At 39.3% G+C, this 21225-nt stretch overlaps 1 protein-coding gene across 1 annotated transcript in view; it reads left to right on the top strand.

Annotated features, from left to right (window-relative positions):
* Positions 1–21225, top strand: part of nkain2 (sodium/potassium transporting ATPase interacting 2) — a 99787-nt gene that overhangs the window by 34482 nt on the left and 44080 nt on the right. The window contains exons 2-3 of the mRNA XM_032585503.1: positions 15152–15289; positions 15855–15935. Of these exons, the coding sequence (XP_032441394.1) occupies positions 15152–15289; positions 15855–15935 (219 nt within the window). The remainder of the gene's footprint in view (positions 1–15151; positions 15290–15854; positions 15936–21225) is intronic.

Below are 21225 nucleotides of genomic sequence, written 5' to 3' on the forward strand. Positions count from 1 at the left end.
CAATACCGCACCATTTCTGGGTCCCCATCAGTTGTGGCTAATGGTATGGTACGGTCAGACAATACAGTCCGTTGATTGGGGGACAGGAAGATGTACCAGCACGTTTGTTGTCGCGCTAGTATGACAGCAGTTTAGTCGTTTGAGTTTTGCTCCAGTGACGGCGGAAACGCAGTCCTGAATATGGATTGAGGACTGAACCACACCAACCCTTGGCATACTGCACAGTGGAAACGAGGCGACAGAGTAATACTGCGTCTCCCCACCCCGACGTGTTGCTACATCCTGCCAATCAGGTGGTTGATTAAAAGATCCTACACTTTTTCTGGGACTTTTTGTTTTAAATTCTGTCCAAGAAGAACTTCGAAATTACTACAAAATGTAAAAGTCTCTTGAATTTCACTACAAATCTTAAAAGGGGCATTGCATGCATAACCCCTAACGCTAAGCAGAACAGGCCTCTAGATTTAAAACATCATAAATGGCTTAAATGCAATATGCTTGTGTGCGTTTCTGCACAGTAAACACTAAAGAGTTTTCACGTTTACGTGCGCCCTTCTGGTCGTACGCCACTGAGAGCGAACGGGTCCTCAGTGATAGCAGTAATATAAAACACAGCCACATTTTCTGCCCCATAACAACCGGCTGGAGGGAGAGAAGTGCCTGGCGTCCATTGATGTAATGAGTACCTGGAGCACAATAAAACGTATTTAAATGATGTGACAGTGGCGGCCGTTTGGTTCATTGTTTGGCCAGAAAACTACAGGTTCTATTCATGTCTCCCATTAAGGCTGGGAGACGAGAGTTAATTTAGGTTTGGCCTCGACCCGCACACACCAAATCACACGTGTGTAATTGTCTTCTGAGTTAAGGAGGAAGCTGAAACACTTTGGTGTAAACCGAAAGTCGCTGATGATTTTGACAACTGCAGCCACCTCTCTGCACTGCTCGAAATTTAGATCAACAGTTTCCCAAAGGTGATCCATTTTTTTTTTTTTTTACCCTCAAAACCCAACACACACTTTGTAGGCTGGTCACGTGAAGACACACATGCAACACAGCACAACCACTAATGATGTGGTTGATTTCATTCGCCTCCCTTGTGGTTATTCCGAGAGAAGGAGAGGCCAGTATCTACTTACCAATCGGTGTGTGCGCGAACTTAATGTTCCCCAGCCCGCTGGGCGTCCATCTGTGGGTTTATCTGGTGTCATTCCTACCTTTTCCTCCCAGCACACGTGCACACACTCAAAATTACTAAAAAACACTCGTGAATCACACTGTGTGCGCTGCCATTACTGTGCTCAGGCACACACACAAGCCGGGCCAATGCACTCATCATCAAGCATGCAGACCGGAGCGCACATACATGCACTTACGCAGTAAACAAGAACCCACGAGTACAATGCAGGTACTTCCTAATTCTTCCGATTTATCATGCAGAAACCAAGCCACTCACACACAAGCCTACACAGTCGCCAGCGCACATTTTATTCTCATAAAAGCACTGCCTGCATAGATCGGCCATTAAGATATAAGAGTGTATGAATGGAAACCCATTGGTGGGCTTCTAATTCATTTACGGATTGACTGAGGAGAGTTGCTGGGTTTGTGTGGCTACCTCGAATAGTGACACAGAAACTGATTACGAGAAGGAGGGGATGATGGAGGTGTCGGGAGGAGGAAGGTGGGGAGGGAAAAAATGGGTAAGAGAGAGATAATAGGAAAGGGGGAACATTGTAGATGGGGAGAGCAGGTAAGAAAGAGAAGAAGATGAAAGAGGGATAGGCAGAGGCAAGCGAGCTGGAAGCCAGACAAAGAGGACAGGTTTTTATTTTTTATTTTTCTTGGTGGAGGGGAGAGAAAAAAAAAGAATGAGAGGAGAAAGGGAGAGCCACTGGAAGGGATGAAAGATAAAGAAGGGGAGAAAAGACAATAAGCAAAGGAAGCCAAAGCCATTAAAGAGCCAGGAGACGAAAAGCACAAATTGCATAACTCCTGACATATGCTGGATATCACTGCACCTTTACTGGGATTCTACCTTGCACCGTTTCAGAATCTGTGAACAAGCTTTAAATAAGATATCCTTATAGAAATCTGAACTTCCAGTAATTTTTTCCAGCATTTGCCTTTGCCTGTTTGTCCTCTTTTATCAAGACCACTCAGAGTTAAGGACAAATAAGCAGGTACAAATACTTCAACAACTCAGAGCTTCTTGTTGTTAAAGTTTTCCTAAATCAATGTCCGTTCATTCATGGTTTGGGTGTGTCAGGCTAAAAAAGATTGACTCAGTCATTTAACAGAAATTGTACATTTTCCTCGCCTGTTATTGGTGATCAGCGGGGCATAAACAAACAAACAAAAAAAAAACAAGTAAGGATTATACATCTGTCTGACAGAGAGGAAGGTATCGAAGAATCCAGATTCCCAACTCAATAGTTAGTCTGCAGCATTGCAGCGCAAAGATAAGATCCCAGCAAAGAGTTCGAGGAGGTGGTGGGAAACAAAAGAAACCAAAGAAGAGCAAGGAAAGGGGGAGTTGATGTGTATGATATTAATGATAATCAGTTGATCAATCACTGCAAATGACGATAAAGAGCTTCTGGTGCAACCTGCAATTATTCCTAATGATACCATTCATCCCAGTATCAGCACACACCGAGGAGCAACACACACGTTCCTGTTCAAGGCAGGATAATCATATCTGATTGATAGTCTGAGAGAGACGCTGTCCTCCAGCTGTGTCTGCATGTCTGTTTCCATGCTGTCTGTCTTTGTTTGTGCTTAACCTGCTGTATTGAGAATAACGTAAACAAGACTAAAAAAAAAAAAAAGTTAAAACCTTCATTTGGTTTTGGGGAAATTAATGATATGTAATTAACCTGGAGAGATAGTCATGAGATAACAGCTTTGAGCAGAAATCCTGCTAATCCTACTGACTAAATTTCAGCCAAAAACGACTTGAATTCAAAACCAAAATAGAGTATTAATATTACTACTGCCGATAAAAAAAAAAAAAAAAAGGTGAATGGTAAATGAACTGAACTTGAAGCGTTTTTCTGGTCATACTGACCACTCAAAGTGGTGTGGTTACTAATAGCTATAATAATGTTTTATCACATTATTACCAAACCTGACACATTTGTCGGTTGCCATCATAAAGTCAAAATAAAATATGTCAATTTTTGACAGGTAAAATTTGCATCTTCTCAAAAATGTATTATTTTCCTCTAGACATGTGACATTAAAAACTAAACCACAATAAAAAAGAGCAAAGTGTAAAGAAATAACTTTAAGACCAACAGTATTCAGTCATTGCTAATGTCATCCTAGTTATGTATTAAATGTCTAACAACTTTCTATGATGGATAAAGCTCTTGCTTATCTTGTTGAACATTTTATTCACACATTAAAGGAAGCAAGGATACTCTGTATGTCTCTCTGAATTGAGAGTCTCTACCCTCAACCCAGTTAATTACAAGTAGTAAGGTTTATATTTTTATTAGCCTAATTAAGGTATGATCTCATTAATAAACAACAAGACAAGATAAAATGAAACATTCTCCATTGCTGCCCCTACCGAGAATGGGGAATGTTTTCAAGAGCTTTCAAAGTAATATCTAAGCCAAATAAATATTTATTTTTTATAATAAGTTTATTGCATTCTCAGAAGAGAGAAGATTTTGACAGCCAAATTTACTAAATTGTGTCACTGCATTAATACCTAACATTAATATGAGGGTGTTATTCTAGGAGAGAGGGAAAAGAAAGAGATATTCAGAGTTTTAAAACGACACAAAATGTTAATTTCACAAGCACTGGAAGACGTGAACGCATCTTGATACTTGTCTCGCATCCTTTAGGCAAGAGAGGAAGCAAGAATGTAAACAATATATGATTGTAGATAAATCATTTCCAGGCTGCCAGAGCCAAGGGTTACAAAATTCAAGATTTCTATTAAAGAAAAAAAAACAACTCGCATTGAAGGTTTAACTCATTTGTCACCATATGACGTTCAGTATGGATTTTTTTTAAAGCCATGAATTTCCAAATTAGCAAAAAAAAAAAAAAAAGATCCGCCAAGAGGAACAAAGGTATTTTGATGTTCCTTGGTCAGAGCTTTTGTTTTTCAGGCCACTGCATGTTAGAGTGAAAGTTTTACTGGTTTTCAATTCGTCACTTTTCAAAAATTGTGGGATACCTCGATTGCCCCAATACGTCTTCGCTAAACATAATTTAGTGTGATTCTTACAATGCAATCTACAATGTAAAATTAGACCCCATCCCATAGTGTTTTTGTTATAGCTTTTGGACAGAGTGAGAGCAACATCCTGGTGACAGAAAAACAAAGGGAGCATTTGCAGAAATAAATAAAGACAGAGGGGTGGACAGTCAGAGACACAGACGGGTGGAATGCTCCAAATACCAGACTGATTACCCGGTGTTTCTGACATTTAAATGCCACGTTTACATAAAGAAATGTTTCCTAGGAATATTAATCACTCTGCTTAATTTGCAAAGAAATGTGAGGCGCATCCACAGTGCCGCCGGCAGTGAGGAGCTGAAGAATTGAGGAAAAATGAACTTTTGAAGAATTAAATGTAAAGTTAAATATGAAGTTAAAACACACTGTATATAATGACACATAAGTTCTGTTTTTCCTCACTCTTTGAGATAAAATCAGACAAATTTTATGTTTCATGTCCGATTGGATTCTCAATTCTTTATTTCTAATTGCTCGACCCCAGAATAATCAGTAAGTAACTTTAAATTCAGAAACACAAATAAGATTACTTTGCCTTTAAACAAGCTAGGAAAGCCCCTATAATGCTTTTATGTCTTTTTATGCTCTGATAGAGAATCTAACAACGTTTGAGTTAAACGGAGGCAAACCGGTGGACGTATTTGAAACAGACACATCACTTCCTTGCGTGACATCCTGGAAAATCAAAGACAAGATATCTGGAAGAGAACTGTGGACCTCTACGAGTTTGATTCTTGGCTCCAATTACCAGATGCCTAAAGGTGTGAGATTCATCTGGAGGCAGTGCGACTGAACCTCAGAAAAAGCAAAAAACATCTTGTCAAAATGTTGGCTGAAGCTGGTAAGGGATAGTTATTATCCACTGTGAAATGAGTCTTTTACCAACTTGAGCAGGAAGGCTGCTGAGAGAGGAAGACGCTTTTACCACAAAGTGCCATAAAAAGGCAGAGTTTGAAAAAGCACTCAGGGTCAAACATCTTGAGTTTTGGAGACATGTCCCGACTGATGAAACTGAAAGTAGCTGCGTAAAGACTGCTGCTACATTTGGAGGGAAAAATTGGAGAAGTTTGCAAGCCAGAGAGAACACCATCTCAACTTTGAAGTGTGGTGTTGTCAACATCTTTTTGCGAGGGCGTTTTGCTACAGGGTTCCTCCCATAGAAAAAAAAAAACAAAAAACACCTGACGTAACCTGACCCAGTTACATCAGCCCTTCTAGGACCAACGGGCCAAAATTCCAGCAAACAATTGTCAAAAGCTTGTTAAAGGATGACCAAACCGTTTCACCCAAAACATACAACTTAAAGGGACAATTCCACCAAATATGTGAAATCTGCAATGTTTTCTCTTTCATTATTCTGCCATTTTGGAATTAGGAATAAGTTTGGTTTAATGTACTGTCAAAGAGGGAAGAAAACATTTATTGTACATTCACATTTAGTTAGGTCAACAATACATGGCAGGATAGAGTAAACATTTTCAGCAGACTCAAGGTTATTTCAGCCTGATTGTTATCCTTTAAGTAAATTGTGCGAACACGGAACAGCCCTTTGAGTTAATAGGTAAAAATCATTCTGTCTACTTTGAAACATCTTCACCATACTGCAGGCTCTCAACATCTGCCAGTGTGTTTTGTTTATTACTTGCTCAAAAGTGAGCTGGAGCCCCGAGTGTGTTCCAGAGCTGGAGTACTTCGTCCTGTATTGTTTCAAGCTGAGAATAAAAATGGCAAAAACAGACACCAAGACAAGTGCAGCACAAAGGGAATAAATTTGGTGGTTGAAGGGAATATTTTTCAAAGGTAAGATTTCCACTCAGACGCTTTGTGAGATCCAAACCTCTGTCACTTTTTTATTTTTTTCGGTTTCGGGATTATTATAGTAAATTAGGTGAGAAAATGGATTTTGCCTCAGGGCCAGCCAGTTCCTCATCACGTTTCTCAGTAGACCGTCTAGGGATGTATAGTAAAGATGAGTGACCATAATGACAGCCCGGCAGTGCTTTTTCTCTTCAGCTCTTCTTTTATTAAGATACTGCCATCTTGATCCATGTCGGTTGTTTCACATGACACATCAGGGTGCTTACTGAGTGGCGCTAACTGGCAAACACCGCCTCGAACCTCTCTGTCCATCTGCTGACTGCTTTGGCAGCCAGATTTATGAGACCTGACATTATGACAGGCCAACAAAAGTGTGGACCCAAGGAATCGAATGCCAGACGGATGGCGATATGAGCTATGACTAATGGAGTGCCACTGTTTTTAATATAATCTGTGAAGCACTCGTGTAGAGTGGTCACCTTTCATAGGGATGATGAAATTGGGTTTTATATTTTATTCATATTGACCGTTTTCTATGAAATAAATTCTAGAAGAGATGTTTTATGTCTGAGTTTTGCTGGTGCTTGAGTTCAAGGATTGGTCAGGGAAAGTGTGACCTCAGTACATGGAGAAATGCTTATTTTACTTAAAAGCCTTGCATTTCGTTGAAGAGTTGTTAAAACCTAAAAGAAAATAATCATCTGTAGCGATGATAAAAAGCATGCCTCATTCACTGACTAAAACAGGCACCCGACTTGAAATCATTGAGTTTCAGGTTTTATATCAAAACCTTGAACTTCTGATGAAAGTTTGAGTCTTGATAGCTCATCCCTAAGGTCATCAGGCTCTAAAGAGAAATATTCCCTGAAGCCCTGTTCTTCTATATCCCCTACTAAAGAACAGAAAACATGTTAAGACTATGACAAACAATACCATACCAATGAAACAAAACAAACAGAGCGGAACTGCGAGTTAATTTAAAAATGAAAAACTGGCTCTTTGAAGGGAACCAAATCTTCAGGATCCATTTTTGAAAATGTGAATTTCTCCAAGAACACGCCATTTTATCCCCCAATATATGTTTATATTAATTTAGAGAATCATGTGAGAAAAAAAAAGTGATTTGATCGTCTTCTGCACCATTAAATACAACAATTAAGGGAACACACTCATGGTAAACAGCACTGAACAGAAACCATGTTAGGAGCAAGAAGAAACACCATGTCTGTCCTTCTTCTTATATTTCTGACTTTCTTTTCCATCCCCGTGTTGTTTCGTTAACATAATAACTTTGGAATATTATTTACACTAAACGCTCGTGAGCTTGCAAACATATTTGATTGTTTAGGCTGACCAAAATGTTTTAGTGATTACACATTAAGCTACACCGGTAGCTAATGATCTGGTTACATTCTAGCATAAACTTGGGGAAACTTACCTCAGAGTTCAATCTCTCGCTAAGCTCTAGGGTCATTATCTTCCTAAGTGTTTTTAATTCTGCCGTTTTGTTTGCAGTCGGGAAACTTTCCGAGCTTCCAAGTCTACAAGTGGCTTTTCTGCAAAGGCAACTCGAGTGGGAATTTCAGGTGAAACTTTATGCATAAATGACTGAGGAAATTATGCCCATTACTGATACGATTGAACAGTTCTGATGACAGTGAGTGGGCCAGAATGGGGGAAATTGGATATTTAATGGAGAGATTTTCACCTGTGATCGTCATTGCGCTTCTCTGTCGGCGCTCGCATTTTGTCTCCCTCTTTCACTCCACCGCTGGTCTCTTCATTCTCCCTCTCTTCTCATTTCTTTTCATCTGGTCGCTCTTGCTTTGCTCATCCCCCTCTGCCCCCCGCCCTGCTGTCCTAGCTGTTTTCTCTGGGAGTAGTCTAAGTAGCCACAAACGCTCCCTAATAGCCTCCAATGGAGATGAATTGATCCCTGTGTGAAAAAAAGATCAATGGGGGATTGCTTTTGCTGCACACAGTGCCGTAATGTGCATGCTGGCAGACTTAATTAAGTTAACAATAAACTTTATTAGCAGGATAAAAGTTAATGATAACAGAGGCAGACATAAATGTAGGTTCGGTGAGAAATGACAGGGAGGTGAGAAGAGCGTTCACTTCAGTGTGATTCTTCTTGGCTTATGTGTTGATAGTCGTGATTCTTCCTGTGTGACTCATGAAAGCAATTTTGGACATTTTTGAGCTTCTTCTGGCCGTGCTGAGCTCCACTTTCGATATCACCTCTCCTCCTCCACCACTTTCGCCAGCCTCTTCTTTCCAGCTATCTCATCCATTCGAACTGATCTTTGCCTCCCTCGTTCCTCCACCCCGTGTCCCTCGCTCCCTCTCTCCGCCGTCCTGTAATGGGTTGAGGAGGAGAATTTGATCAGCAGTTTCCAAAGGTCACACAACCAGGCGAGAAGTCTCAGCCAACGAGCCGGGGTGAGGCATGAAGGATGCAAGAGGAGAGAGAGAGCGCGAGAAGGACGGCGCTTTTACAAAAATATTCACACCTACTACTGACATTTTTAATATCTTGTCACATTACAGACACAGTCAGATCCTATTTGAAAGACCAACAGAAAATAGTAACTGATAGGTGGCTTGGGAAGGAAAGTGCCTCAGAATTTCTTTGAAAAATAAATCTCTGAAAGTGATTTGATTATATTAGCTGGAGAGCGTCGCTGACCATTCATTTTCAGGTCTTGCCACGGTCTCCGAATTGCATTTGGGTCAAGACTTTGACTTTGTAGTTCCAACATAAATGTGATATAATCAAAACAACTCTATTATACTAAAGTCACTGCATATTTTGTTGTCCTATTGTTGAGTCTTTTGCAGCCTCTCAAAGATCTTTAATAGGAAATGGTCCTGTATATACTGTAGCTTCCAACAGACTCTGATTAGGTAGTGATTTTGAAAAACAATAAAATAAAATAGCGTCCCCACAGCATGACGCTGCTGCCACCATGCTTCAAAGCAGGGACAGTGACATGAGGTGTATGTTTTTTGGACTGACGCAGCGTTTTGATATTTTGTATCGCCTCAACGTTTAGCAAACTGAAAATATGACTTTTCATTCCCAGATTTGATTCTTGGTTGGATTTCAGTTGTCCTATATTCTTACTATGTACATTTGATGGACTGAATAGTGCTTCCTAGATGCTTGGTATATATATTTTTTATAACCCGGCCCTGCTTTATCCTTGCATCATTTTCCATCCACTACACAGTTTTTCTCTTCTCTCTCTTCTTGTTTATCTGTTACATAAAATCCCACCAAAACACATTGAATTTAGATTTGGTTTTTTATGTTACAGAATGTTAAAAAAAACGATAACAAAAAACTATATATAGCTGTAGCAAAACTTTTGCTAGGCAGGTAGGAGAGAAGTGCAGAGAGACGAGAAGGAGAGATGGAATATTGGCAACGGAGACAGTGGAAGTAGTAGCGAAGGAGGGGCGAATCTGTGCAGTAATGGAGGGAAAATGGGAGGAGGCAGATGAGGTAATTTACTGTTTTATGACACAACATATCTGGTAACAGATGAACACATATTAAATATGTAGGAGAGCAGAGTAAGGAGAGTGGGGGCTGACGATATGATTTGGAAAAGAGGATGGGAGGAAATGAACAAGTGGAGAATAAGAAACCAAAACGAGTGGCCAGGTGAAGAAGGAGCTGTGGCAGAGCACAACATGTGACGATTCATTTCATTCACTTACCGATTCTGTCTCATCATCCTTCCCGGCGACAGCCGCATCTTAATCACCCCCTGATCTCCTCATGCCCTCTCATCAGAGCTCCCAGCCTTTCTCCCACCCTGTCTTATTTCCATCTCTTTTCCTACTTAGGATAAAAGACACTTTCATCCCTCTGCAGGGCCTCATAATAGGCACAGAGAGACTAAACTGTCTGGAGCAATAATAACTCTTTCTTATCATTCTATCATTCATAATCAAACAGAGCAAAATCTTTCCCAAAAGCAGCGGAGGCGCCTTTCCTCCCGCCTCCACTGCCCCCTTCATCAGACACTAATCTATTCAGAGGCTGTTTGAGCATCACTCTCTCTGTAACAACAGCTACATATGTGGTCTATTTGTGGCCAAGGAGAAGAATTAGGTAACTAAATATAACATGCAAACCTCCAGTCTGGTTTTTATTTTTTACTTGTATTTTTAGATGCAGGCATCAAAGTGGTGCTGCTTTTTGACCCTCCCGCCTAAAACGACGGAGATTCAGACCGACTTACGGGCGTTTTGAAGTTCGGTTTGTAGATTTTATTTTATTTTTTAGATGAAGCTGTTTCTGTTGAACAGTTATGATTAGCAGGGCTGCTTTGCATTAATATTCCCATCTACTGTATATGCAGCGCACAAACCAGTGTTTCAAGGCAAGGAGAATGAAGCTACAGCCAAGCTAGCCGTTACATGTCAGCTGTGTGGTGGAAATAAACCAAAGCACATTGTTTCTTATTTCGAAATATTTTGAGGCAGTCCTTTTTACAAAAAAAATAATATCTGCATAATGAAGTGTGCATTATTCAAGCCAACAAAACAGTATGAAGGTTAACAGGTTGACCGAAGGCGGCATACCAAGTCCTTCTCTGCTTTCTCAACCATGCTCAAGCTAAACAATGTTACACCGAGTAAAACTCCCAAAGGCATCGGAAATATTTACAGTGAAATCCAGCCATCTTTCTAAATCTTTTTGCCATGAACACACGATGTCCACTGGTGGATTTCCGGTTGCAGCACAGGACAAGCTTAATGTAGCTCTGCTCCGAGCGACAGCGCCGAAATGAACATCTCTCTCTGCAGCTTCAAAGCGCGTCGCAGCAGATCCCGCAGGACCATGCGAGGCAGCTTGAAGCGCCACCTGTACCAGTCTTTCATCAGCTGCACGTATGGCAGAAAACCTAGGATATCTGCTAATGTATCTGCTGCTACCGAATAGACGTCTCATTATATCCCTCCCTCCCCCGCGTTTCCTCTTGGATTTAATGTTACAGGGAAACCGAGGCGATTTCACACTTTATTCAAAGCTTTTCAGTCGTTTGATAGGTGCAAAGGATGCCGACTTAAGGGGGCCTGTGAGCATGCTTTCCTTCTTTCTTTCTTTTTTTTTTTTGTGTGTCAGGAGAACTGAGAGGCCGGATAACAAAGAACGACAAACCAAGGAGGTTGATGTTGGTTGTTTTTGCAACTGAGCCATGTAATGAGAATTTCACGTGAAAAGATGAGTGCGACTCAAAGGAACAGATGGTTTGGGTTATTGCTCTTATATGTTCCTATATTAGCCGAAGTTAAAGCAATCTGCAGCGGGGAACGTTTAGTTTTGTCATGACTAATCCATCACCGTAACATCTTCTTTATCCCTCGCTCTTGCATTTTGTGTAGCTTAGAGTTATTTCGGAGCAGAGCCAGTAAGTAAATGCATCCCCAGCTGGAACGAAGACTGTTTATATTATTGGTGATGAAAGAAGGTGGGGGGGGGCCCCCCAGGGGCCTCTGTAATGGGCTGGGAGGCCTTTGACTTTTTTTCTAATGGCCTCCGTTTCTGTGTGTGTCCACGCTTTGCGAGAGAGGCACACAGTTGCAGCACTTTATAATTGTCAATAGGAGGACACACTTCCACATAATACAATGAAGCAAGCACACAAAGAAGCTGAGAAAGAGAGCCTGCGCATAAAGGCTAGTCACACAAAGAGGCACAATGTCCCTCATTCGTCTTCTCTTTTCGATCTTTTTCCCTCCTTTCTCACACACACGCACACACACGCACGTCGTGCACTCTGTGGTGCCAGCTGGGCCCAGTGTGTCCAGTAACAGCAGGTGCTGTCAAGTGCAAGCACAACAGACCTCCCATGACATGGAAAAACACACACACACCCACAGGAGTGGATGCACATATGTCACCGCACCAAACAGAATAATTCATCCACCTTCTTCTACCTCTTTTAATTCTTACATTCCCTGCCTTGTAATTAAAACTCATATCTGATTGCTTTGGTATTGCTCTGTATTGAGACACAAAGTGTGTGTGTGTGTGTGTTTGTGTTTTCCATTTGGCTGCAGTGTTACCATATGGCCTCACATTAGGGCTCTCTAGACTCATTCGTGCAGAAAGTTGTGTGCCAAGAGAATAGAGATAACTCAGAATAACATTATCTCTTTTTTTTTTAAGTTAAAGTTTGTTTTGTATTTTCTCCGCTTGCGTCTTTCTTGTTTCTCTGTGTCGCCACCTCACTAACGCCCTCTCCCTGTCTCTGCGAGTTCATAAATTTAGCAGCGCTGCACCGACTTCATTAACCATCTCAGCATGAGGCTCCAGTGACTGAAGGATAATAATCCCAAACACACACACACACGCGCACACCCACGCACAAACACTGTACTCGCTCCACACTGAGCGCTTGAAAGATATGTATGTACAACTGATTACAATTTACTTCATTACAATGAAGCATTTGGGATTCAAGGTATATTCTGATTAACATCTCCCTTCCTCTTGAGGGAGTTCATTATAACGGTGCACACTCATTTGAAGTTTAGTGCAAAACTAGGCCTACAACTAACCCCCTGGGGCAAAATTACATTAAATAGAGCTTTTGGTTTAAACAATGTAAAAACTAGGTTGAAATGTGACAAGTAGAATATGTCATCAAAAAGATGTCTACGTGTGTCTAAATTTAATTATTTAGACACTATTACTCCTTAAAAAACTGTTTTTTGTACAGCAGTACAGAACACAGTACTGCACTGTTTATAATTAAAAAGACAAACACTGTGTTGTCTTTTTAAAGCTTAATACACATTATGCACACAAAAAAATTGTATGTGCAATCAAAAATATTTCTATAGCTATTTCTGATAACTGTACAGTATATTTTTATTGTAATTGTGTTTATTTTGTATTTTGTATTTTATTTTTTAACACTTTTGTGTGAACCTACATACAGTATTTTGATTTTGCTGTTACACTTGAATTTCCCCACTGTTGAGCTATAAAGGCTATATCCATCTCTATTTGTATTGGATAGATTTTGACTTTTATGATTTGAAAAAATGAGACCAACATAATTCAATGTCATATATATACATTTTGATTCAGCAATAACATAATAGGAGAAGAAATGTAAAAAAGTTGTAATGCCAACCCTTTGATGAAACATTATTTCTGTTAAATGCACACTTAACTTGAATAATAGTGAATGTTGTCACTTGAAATAAAGTTAAACTTTCCTAGCAAAATTATTCTGACATTTCAAATGGTTAAAAATGTCAGAATATCATTCATAAAAAAATTTAAAAAAAGATCTCTGATTGTCAATTTGGTGAAGAGGACTAACAAAATCCCCTGCATATTTTCTACGGCACTGTAAAGACAGTCATCAATAATTTGAGAAGATATTGGCAGCATTATAGAAAGCAAAGGTGTCTTAAAAATGGATAAAAAGACAAAACAGAATCTGGCTGATGTGGCTGTGAAATGTCCCGCAGTAAAATATAGTGGTGCTGGCATCCTGACCCGACATTACGTTCCTTCAAACTGAAGCAGGATGTTTGTCGGGGTGAATGAAATTATGAGCCGAACAAAATATCAGTCGGTTTTGATCTCAAACTTTCAGGTGTCTGCTAGAAAACTGAAAGAGAGAGTTTCTTTTGCTTGATATGGACTAAGCCATTAAAATCACAAAAAGTCTGACTCTGATGTGTTTTATCAGTTTGTGGAGCAGTGAGAAGTCTTTAAATATTCTGTCTTAACCAAAAGAGGTGAACTTTGTACGTTTCTGAACTCATGGGATACTTGTGAGAAACATACCTAAAAATCTCCTTATAGTTTTAAGTCAGAGTGTATGCCTATGTGTGTATGCCTGTGATAAAATGTTGGCCTAATGGTCTTCGTGATTTTGTAAGTGCGTTGAAAATCAGCGGTACAGTAATAATGGAAAAAAATCATTCTTGATTTAATTAGATCTTGTTTCCAAGGAGCTTGCAGTTCTTCTCATTATTTTAAGCGGTCTTGCACAAGACTGTTTTCAGAGAAAATTTCTTTTATTTGTATTTTGTTTAGACTTATCCCTGACCTATGAATCATTCAAGCATAAGAATGCTACAAAGTTGAAGGCATAGGTGGTTTAAATCCAATGGTGAGCCTAAAATCTGTGGCAATTTTGGTCTTTTTGTGATTTATTTGACCTGCTCTTCTTCCTGAGTTTAGCCAGCCCATTTTGATGTCAAATGGACTGACTTTAGTCAGTCAAACTGATAATTAAAATAAAAAAATTGGGGTCACAATTTTTGAATTTATTCTAGATTATTTAAAATCAACTTCACTTTGGTGTTTTATATTAATTTCAAGCTGGGAAAAAATGTCCAACCGTACAGTTATTGTTGTTAACACTGCACGGTATGTAGCATTTTATCATCATTAAAATCTATGGACTGTTTTTATTTGATATAATTTTTTTAGTATCATAATAGTTTCTGTACATGTGGCATAACGTAGGACAATGATCCATCCATCCATTTGTCTTTGTTCCGTTTGGTCCTTCATCCATCACAGTCTGTGTTTTTTGCAAGTTTTAAATCTATAAACGTAGTTAAAAATGACAAAAAACTTTGAAAATAGGTGTGCAAAGAAAAAGGAAATTTATTTTGAAGAACCCTTCTCTCTATCTATACCTTAAACCAGGAGCTAGCTACTCAGACACTTTGGTTCTTGCCACTTCGACCGTCTATTTACCCCGTGTGTTTTTTTTTTTTTTGTCTCCTGTGTTGTTAGTCAGACTTTTGACCAGCTATATTTGTGATTCTGAAACTATAACCTTTTAGAAACTTTGTTAAAATGAAACACAGTTGAGCAGTGCCATGCCTGAGAGCGAGACGCCACTTCCTTTTGACTTCAGTGTTGATTCAGTTTCTGTTCTTTGACTCACACCTTCATATTTCATGTAAATCAGTATGGTATCGTTTCATGCTAACACCCACTTAATGCCGATAGTTTTCTTGTGGAGACGACCCACAGCTGTCAGATTGTTTTAACAATCTCCTGTGTCCCTCCCACAGGTCAGCGTGTTGGAGCGCCAGGTGATCGATTTCCTGGGCTACCAATGGGCCCCCATCCTGACCAACTTCCTACACATCATTGTCGTAATCCTGGGCCTCTTCGGCACTATTCAGTTCAGGCCCAAATATGTCACTGGAGTAAGTTTTGCACACTCAACAAAAAAAAGCCCACACAGTAAGCTATATCATGAATTCATCAAAAGCTTGTTGTTCAGTGATACTGGTCCCTGCTTTAAGAATTACGGTTCTGAGTGATGCTGAAGTCAGAGTTTAACGGTAGGATCTTTTTATCCCAGAGGACCTCAATCTAGAAACGACTCCCCTACTTTACTCTTACAGACAACGCTTAGTGAGATGACTCAGACGATGGAAGCTGTATAAATCCTTTCTTTTCTTCCTTCCTTCCTATAAGTCTCTTTTTTTACGCACAGAAACTCACCATCCATTCTCTCGTCCTGTCGGATTTGATTCAGGAGATTGGTTGCGCTCTCCGCTCTTGTTTTTCTTTGTCTGCGTTTTAATAACATCAAAAGCAGAGCCTCCCTCTGTCTTCTTTTTTTTTTTCTTCTCCCTCCATCTCACTCTCTCCTCAAGCAAGACGTGACCATGTTTTCCTTTTAATTCAACCAAACCACAGCTTGTCGGATCTTCTTTTCTGTGTCTGACTCTTCTCTCCTCTGTGTGTCTCCCTCTGTGTGCGCAGTATGCGGCCTGGCTCGTCATCTGGATGACCTGGAATGTTTTCATCATTTGTTTTTACCTGGAGGTTGGAGATCTGTCCAGAGTAAGCAAACATTTTTTTTTTCATTCTTTCTTGTCAAAGTATTTCTGTTGCACATGTCTGGAATAAGGACGACTCTCACCGAGTTGCGGAGTTTCGTCATTGTTATTTGAGAAATTTCTGAGGTTAAATCTAAGACATGCCGGTCTTAGACATCTAAGACTAAAAAGCAGAGTACAAACTATTCAATAAATTCTTATTAAAGGGAAAAGCCCAGCAGTGCATTGATCCCTTTAAGAAGAGTTGTTCCTCACCCTCGTATGTCTTGCTCGTCTCTGCCGCAGCTGTTATCCAAGAAAGCAGTAAACACTTTCCTGAGACAATCTGTTCAAACTTGAGCAATCACCCGAACAGCTCTGCTGTCACCAACACCAAATTACTCAGCGGGTCTTGGTATGCTACTAAAATTATGCATCATATGGCTCTTTGTGAGAGTAATTTTTTTTCCCACATTTGCATTATCTAGTCAACTAGTGGCAAAAACAAGTAAAACAGATTTTTTTTTAAAGATACTCTCAGGTTGAAAGGCAGTTGAACACATAACACAAACACAGCCGAGCAATGAAGTTCTGGGTTTTCACTGCAGGATTTCACAGTACACACATTCAGGACTCAGTCTTATTGTTGTCTGCTCATATCATATTGTCACACTTATTAGATCAGTAAATGTCATATTCTGCTTCTATCACCTTAAACAATTACAATGTTTACCAGTAATGGCAAATGTAATGATGTGCTGCTCTGTAGGTGCATTTTATGAGACAACAGAAATGATTGGACTCATTATAGCTCTGCTCTGTCTGCTATGGAACAGAATTGCCAGACCATAAGGCTTTTTTTTTTTTAACCAATTGGCTCAAAATGATCACTGATTATTTTTGAGAATGAAATCGGCCTTTTCCAGAGAGCTCTGGATTTCCACGTGCTTTATTGTTGCTAAATATTTTCTGTATCTGCGAGAGCAGCAGGCACCAGCTCAAGTAAATATCAAAATGTTGCCTTTATCCTTTAGTGTAGCAGCAGCGATAGCTCTCATGAAAGATCATTTCTAAATAATTAAGCTCCCGTGTTGAATAAAGATGATAGTTCTGTCCTTGATTGGAAAAAGTCATTTGATTTTGGCTGGAAACCATCTCCAGCTGCTTTGACAGACTCTTTATCTGTGCTTTACTTTAGATTAGACACATTTATTCATCCAGCTGTTAGATGTGCTAATTTACACCTTGAATCACCTTCTATGGGCTTAGAATGATAACTGAACCCAAAGTGGTTTGCCCAACTAGAGCAAATAAACCTTTCTTTAACTTTAGGCATATTCTTTTTTGAATCAGTTTTAGTGATAAAACTAATTATTTAGATGCAAATTTAAATAATCTTTTTTAACTGTAACAACAGTGAAATGATTCAAATTAGCGTTTTCGAATCTTCTCGTCAGCCTTCCATTACTGATTCCTTATAGTAACATTAGAGGTGACGTCACACTGTGTGGGAGTTTAGTCACTGTAAAACAGGGATTTATGATCCGTTTTTTAAAAAAATGATCATGTAGTTGACATTTTCTTTAGCGTTTATATTGGCAATTAGTGTGGTAAAGCCAGTTTCTGTGTGTTTTTTCTAGAAAATGTAGATCAGTACCTTAAATTTCGGACAATAAAGCCAGCCTTCGAATTATCTGCTAAAGTCTTTTTCACAATTCAAAAGTCTGGGCCAGGTTGAACAGCAGAGTTGTTTCCAAATAAAATGTCATTTGTATTTAAACACTTCACTTATTCTGAAAATAGCTAACCTTTAGACTTTTTCCATCAGTAAAAATTTGAACACCAAAGAGTGCCGCCCGATGCTCTCTCTTAAATTTAACGATTCAGTAAATAGACAAATATCCATTTTGTTTAGCGTTTGACCTCCTGGTCTACAAATTCACAAGAGGATTTTTCATTGCCTCCCTACTGAGTCAAGATTTTTAGAAAATTATCTACACAGACGTAAAATAAAACATTATCATCAGCGTTACTTAATAAATGAATGCATGCTAGATTTATGGGAATACCTTGGAAATATTTAGGAACGCTAGACATCTGAACTAAGCAGGTAATTTAAGCAATAAAGTAAATTATTCCAAAACTGCAGACAAAGATTTATTTGATTTGCATAACTATCTTCTGAATTCATCACATGAAGTGGATGAATTATAACCACATAAAACATGAGTTGTGGAAATGTTTTCAGATTGAGGAGAGTCATGGAACTTTGCATTTTCCTGTAACCACATTTTATACTTGTAGACAGATGCAGATGAGCATCAAAACCCATCAATCAGTCTGGACTTAGATGAAATCTTTCTGTATGAAAACAGAAAACTGTATCTATTGTAAAGAGAGACACTATTTCCTACCACTATTGTTAAGAGATTAAGTCCACCAGCATAAGTTATTACTGCTAAATCATACGATGTACTTAGTTTTCACACACTGAAAACTTCAGTGTGTGAAACTTCAGTGTCTTCAGTGGCTAAAAATCATCAGTCTCTTGTTTTCTCTTGTTCTCATTGAACACACTGAGTCTAGTACAGCTGGTAAAAACTGGATCATTTTTAGGATGTTTTGACATCTAAAACTCAAAAGGGGATGCAGTTTCTTTTTTTTATCAACTCTATACATGTTTATTTTAACTGAAGTTTAATCAACTTTGACAGTTGATTAAAGCAATCAGTACCTCCATAAAGAGTCAAAATCAGTGGATGAGTGTGCTGATTATGTTTGATTGCACTGTGGAAAAAAAACAAACAAAAAAAAACAACGATTTTCCCACCATAATTTTCAGTGATTTACTTCATTCTGCTCAATGCTTCTGTAACATGTTTCTTGTTGGTTTGTTAAATTGCATCAAATTGCATTTCCCAAACACACATCATTCTTATTCTTCGTCTTATTGCTCCCCCCATCTTTCCAATCATAAGTACAATTTATCGGGACTTGAGTAAATGCTGTAGTTGATTTTATTATTTATTGGCTCTTTCTCTCTTAGGTGCCTAACCCCTGGTCGATAGACTCACTCCCCTCTTTGACATTCACACACACAGGTGCACCCCCCCCCCCCCCCCCCCCCCCCCCCCACACACACACACACTGTGAGCCTTGTTAAGTTTTGTTGCCATCCAGACAGTACCTAAAAGTTTTACAGTGAGCCATACACCATCTTCCTGTTTTTCATTGATCATTTATTCTCCTCATTGCCCAGCAGTTGTAAAAAAAAAACCTCACTTTGTTTTGGAGCTGATGCTTTGTTTTGTTTTTTTTCCTTAATCATATCAGTCGTATGAGCCAGTTCATATGTCTCAAATGTGAGATAATAACAATGTTACTCTTTCATTCTGGTGTTAAATTACAAAAGTAATTTGAAATGGTTTTATCTCCCTTGACCAGAATCAAAATGTGGATTTTATTAACAGCAAAGCACCCTGTTAATTACCAACACATTTATCAATTATCTTCTGACCAATTAGAGTCAAGCACACCCAGATCAGACGGCAAACAGATTTTTTTTTTTATGACCGGAGCTGTTTCTGTTCGCCTCGCTCAAGGACTCGACAACCTTGACCCAGTTAGTGTTGGAAAAGGGGGCCACAAAGTCCCAGTCAGCCCCCCCCTCCCCACCCCTTTACTCCGACTGGTTCCACCAGCTGCTGTGCAGCGTGAGACGCACAGATCAGCTCCAGATGCTGGGTTTGTTTACTGATCTGAGGGCTAATATTGCACTGACTCACACATTAAACACATTTGGCTGAGGTGTGATTATTTTTTTTATCGCTATAGAAAATCACACTATTGCAGAATGCATTTCTGAACTTTACACAGCTGCTGTTGGAAGATGATGTTGTGTTTATTAGATTAGAGATTGACATATTTTGGATACTGGAAGCCAACGAAAGTCCCTGTACAAAATAAACTTTTATTTATTTTTACATTTAACAATTAAAGTCTATCAAGATAGAGAAGTAATATGTGACAAAGGCGTGATTTTAGGCAGTTTATTTGTATGTTGCTTTGGGGTGAAACATTCTTAGTCTTGGAAATTTTGGGCAAATATTTAATAAAAAATAAAGATTGTGGACTCCAATTTCCAGATGTATTTGAAGGTGGCACGTTCATCTGTTATTATAGACAAGCATAAACACCATGATGATGTCCAGCTGTCATACAGTTCAATAAGGAAAAAGCTTAGTAAAATAACAAAAAACCGAAGTAAAGATACGACAGCCTCGTGGGTGTGTTTGCTGCAGGACGGACTGGTGCAATTTTACAAAACAGATTGCATCACGAGAAAATAACATTACGTGGAAAAATAAACATCTTAAATAATCAGCCGGGAAGTTAAGGCTTGGGGGCAAATGGATCTTCCAAATAAGCTATGACTCCAAGCATGGACCTAAAATAGTTGCATTTTGGCTCAGGGATAATAAAACCGATGTTTGGGAGGATCACAAAGCGCAGACCTTAACCTAATAGAGAATTTCCCGTCAGAGTTGAGTAGATGTGAGCGATTGAGGCAGCCTACAAAGCAGACTCAGTTACAGCAGTTCTGACAGGAGACATGGGCCAAAGTTCCAGCAAGCTATATTGTGGAAAACTTGAGAAAGGAAATTCAAAATATTTTGACTTAAATCATGTAGTACAAAGGCTACAGGATACAGATTAAATGTATAAAAAGAACAGTTGAGTCGGATTTTACATCAGACTTGGAGAAAGAAAGGTTGCCTTTTTACCGTATGTAGACTTCTGGCCTTACCTGCGGAGTACATCTCATTTATTCCTCATAAACGCAATTCACTGTCAAAGTGATATGACATTTTCTCAGTCTTCTCTCAATTTATGCATATTGCACTAACTTGTCAGTATTCAGTAGGTGAATCCTGGGATGTAAATGAAATCTCTATCAACCTTCCTCTCTTTCTTTCCTCTTTTCTTCTCTGTCTCTCTTCCCCCGTCCTGTGCATCGCTCTCTTCATCTCGACGTAATTCATTCCTTCCCTCCCTCTACTCAACCTATAATCAAGTCTTTTTCATGTTGCTGCGCTAAGTGCCATGTGAGTGTGTCGCATACACCTCTTCATCTCTCACCCGCTTCGGCTCTACTTCCTTTCTTTTGCCGAGACCTGACAGTCAGGAGACCCGCTCCCTGTCATGACGACACCGCCATATATGATCAGCAGCAGCTGATAATGCAGGTTTTTGCGTGATGGCCAGCAGATAAATTAAGTGATAAATTAAGTGATTACTTTATTCACTCGGGCCAA

The sequence above is a fragment of the Xiphophorus hellerii genome, chromosome 15, assembly GCF_003331165.1.
Source record: "Xiphophorus hellerii strain 12219 chromosome 15, Xiphophorus_hellerii-4.1, whole genome shotgun sequence".
NCBI classification, from domain to species: domain Eukaryota; kingdom Metazoa; phylum Chordata; class Actinopteri; order Cyprinodontiformes; family Poeciliidae; genus Xiphophorus; species Xiphophorus hellerii.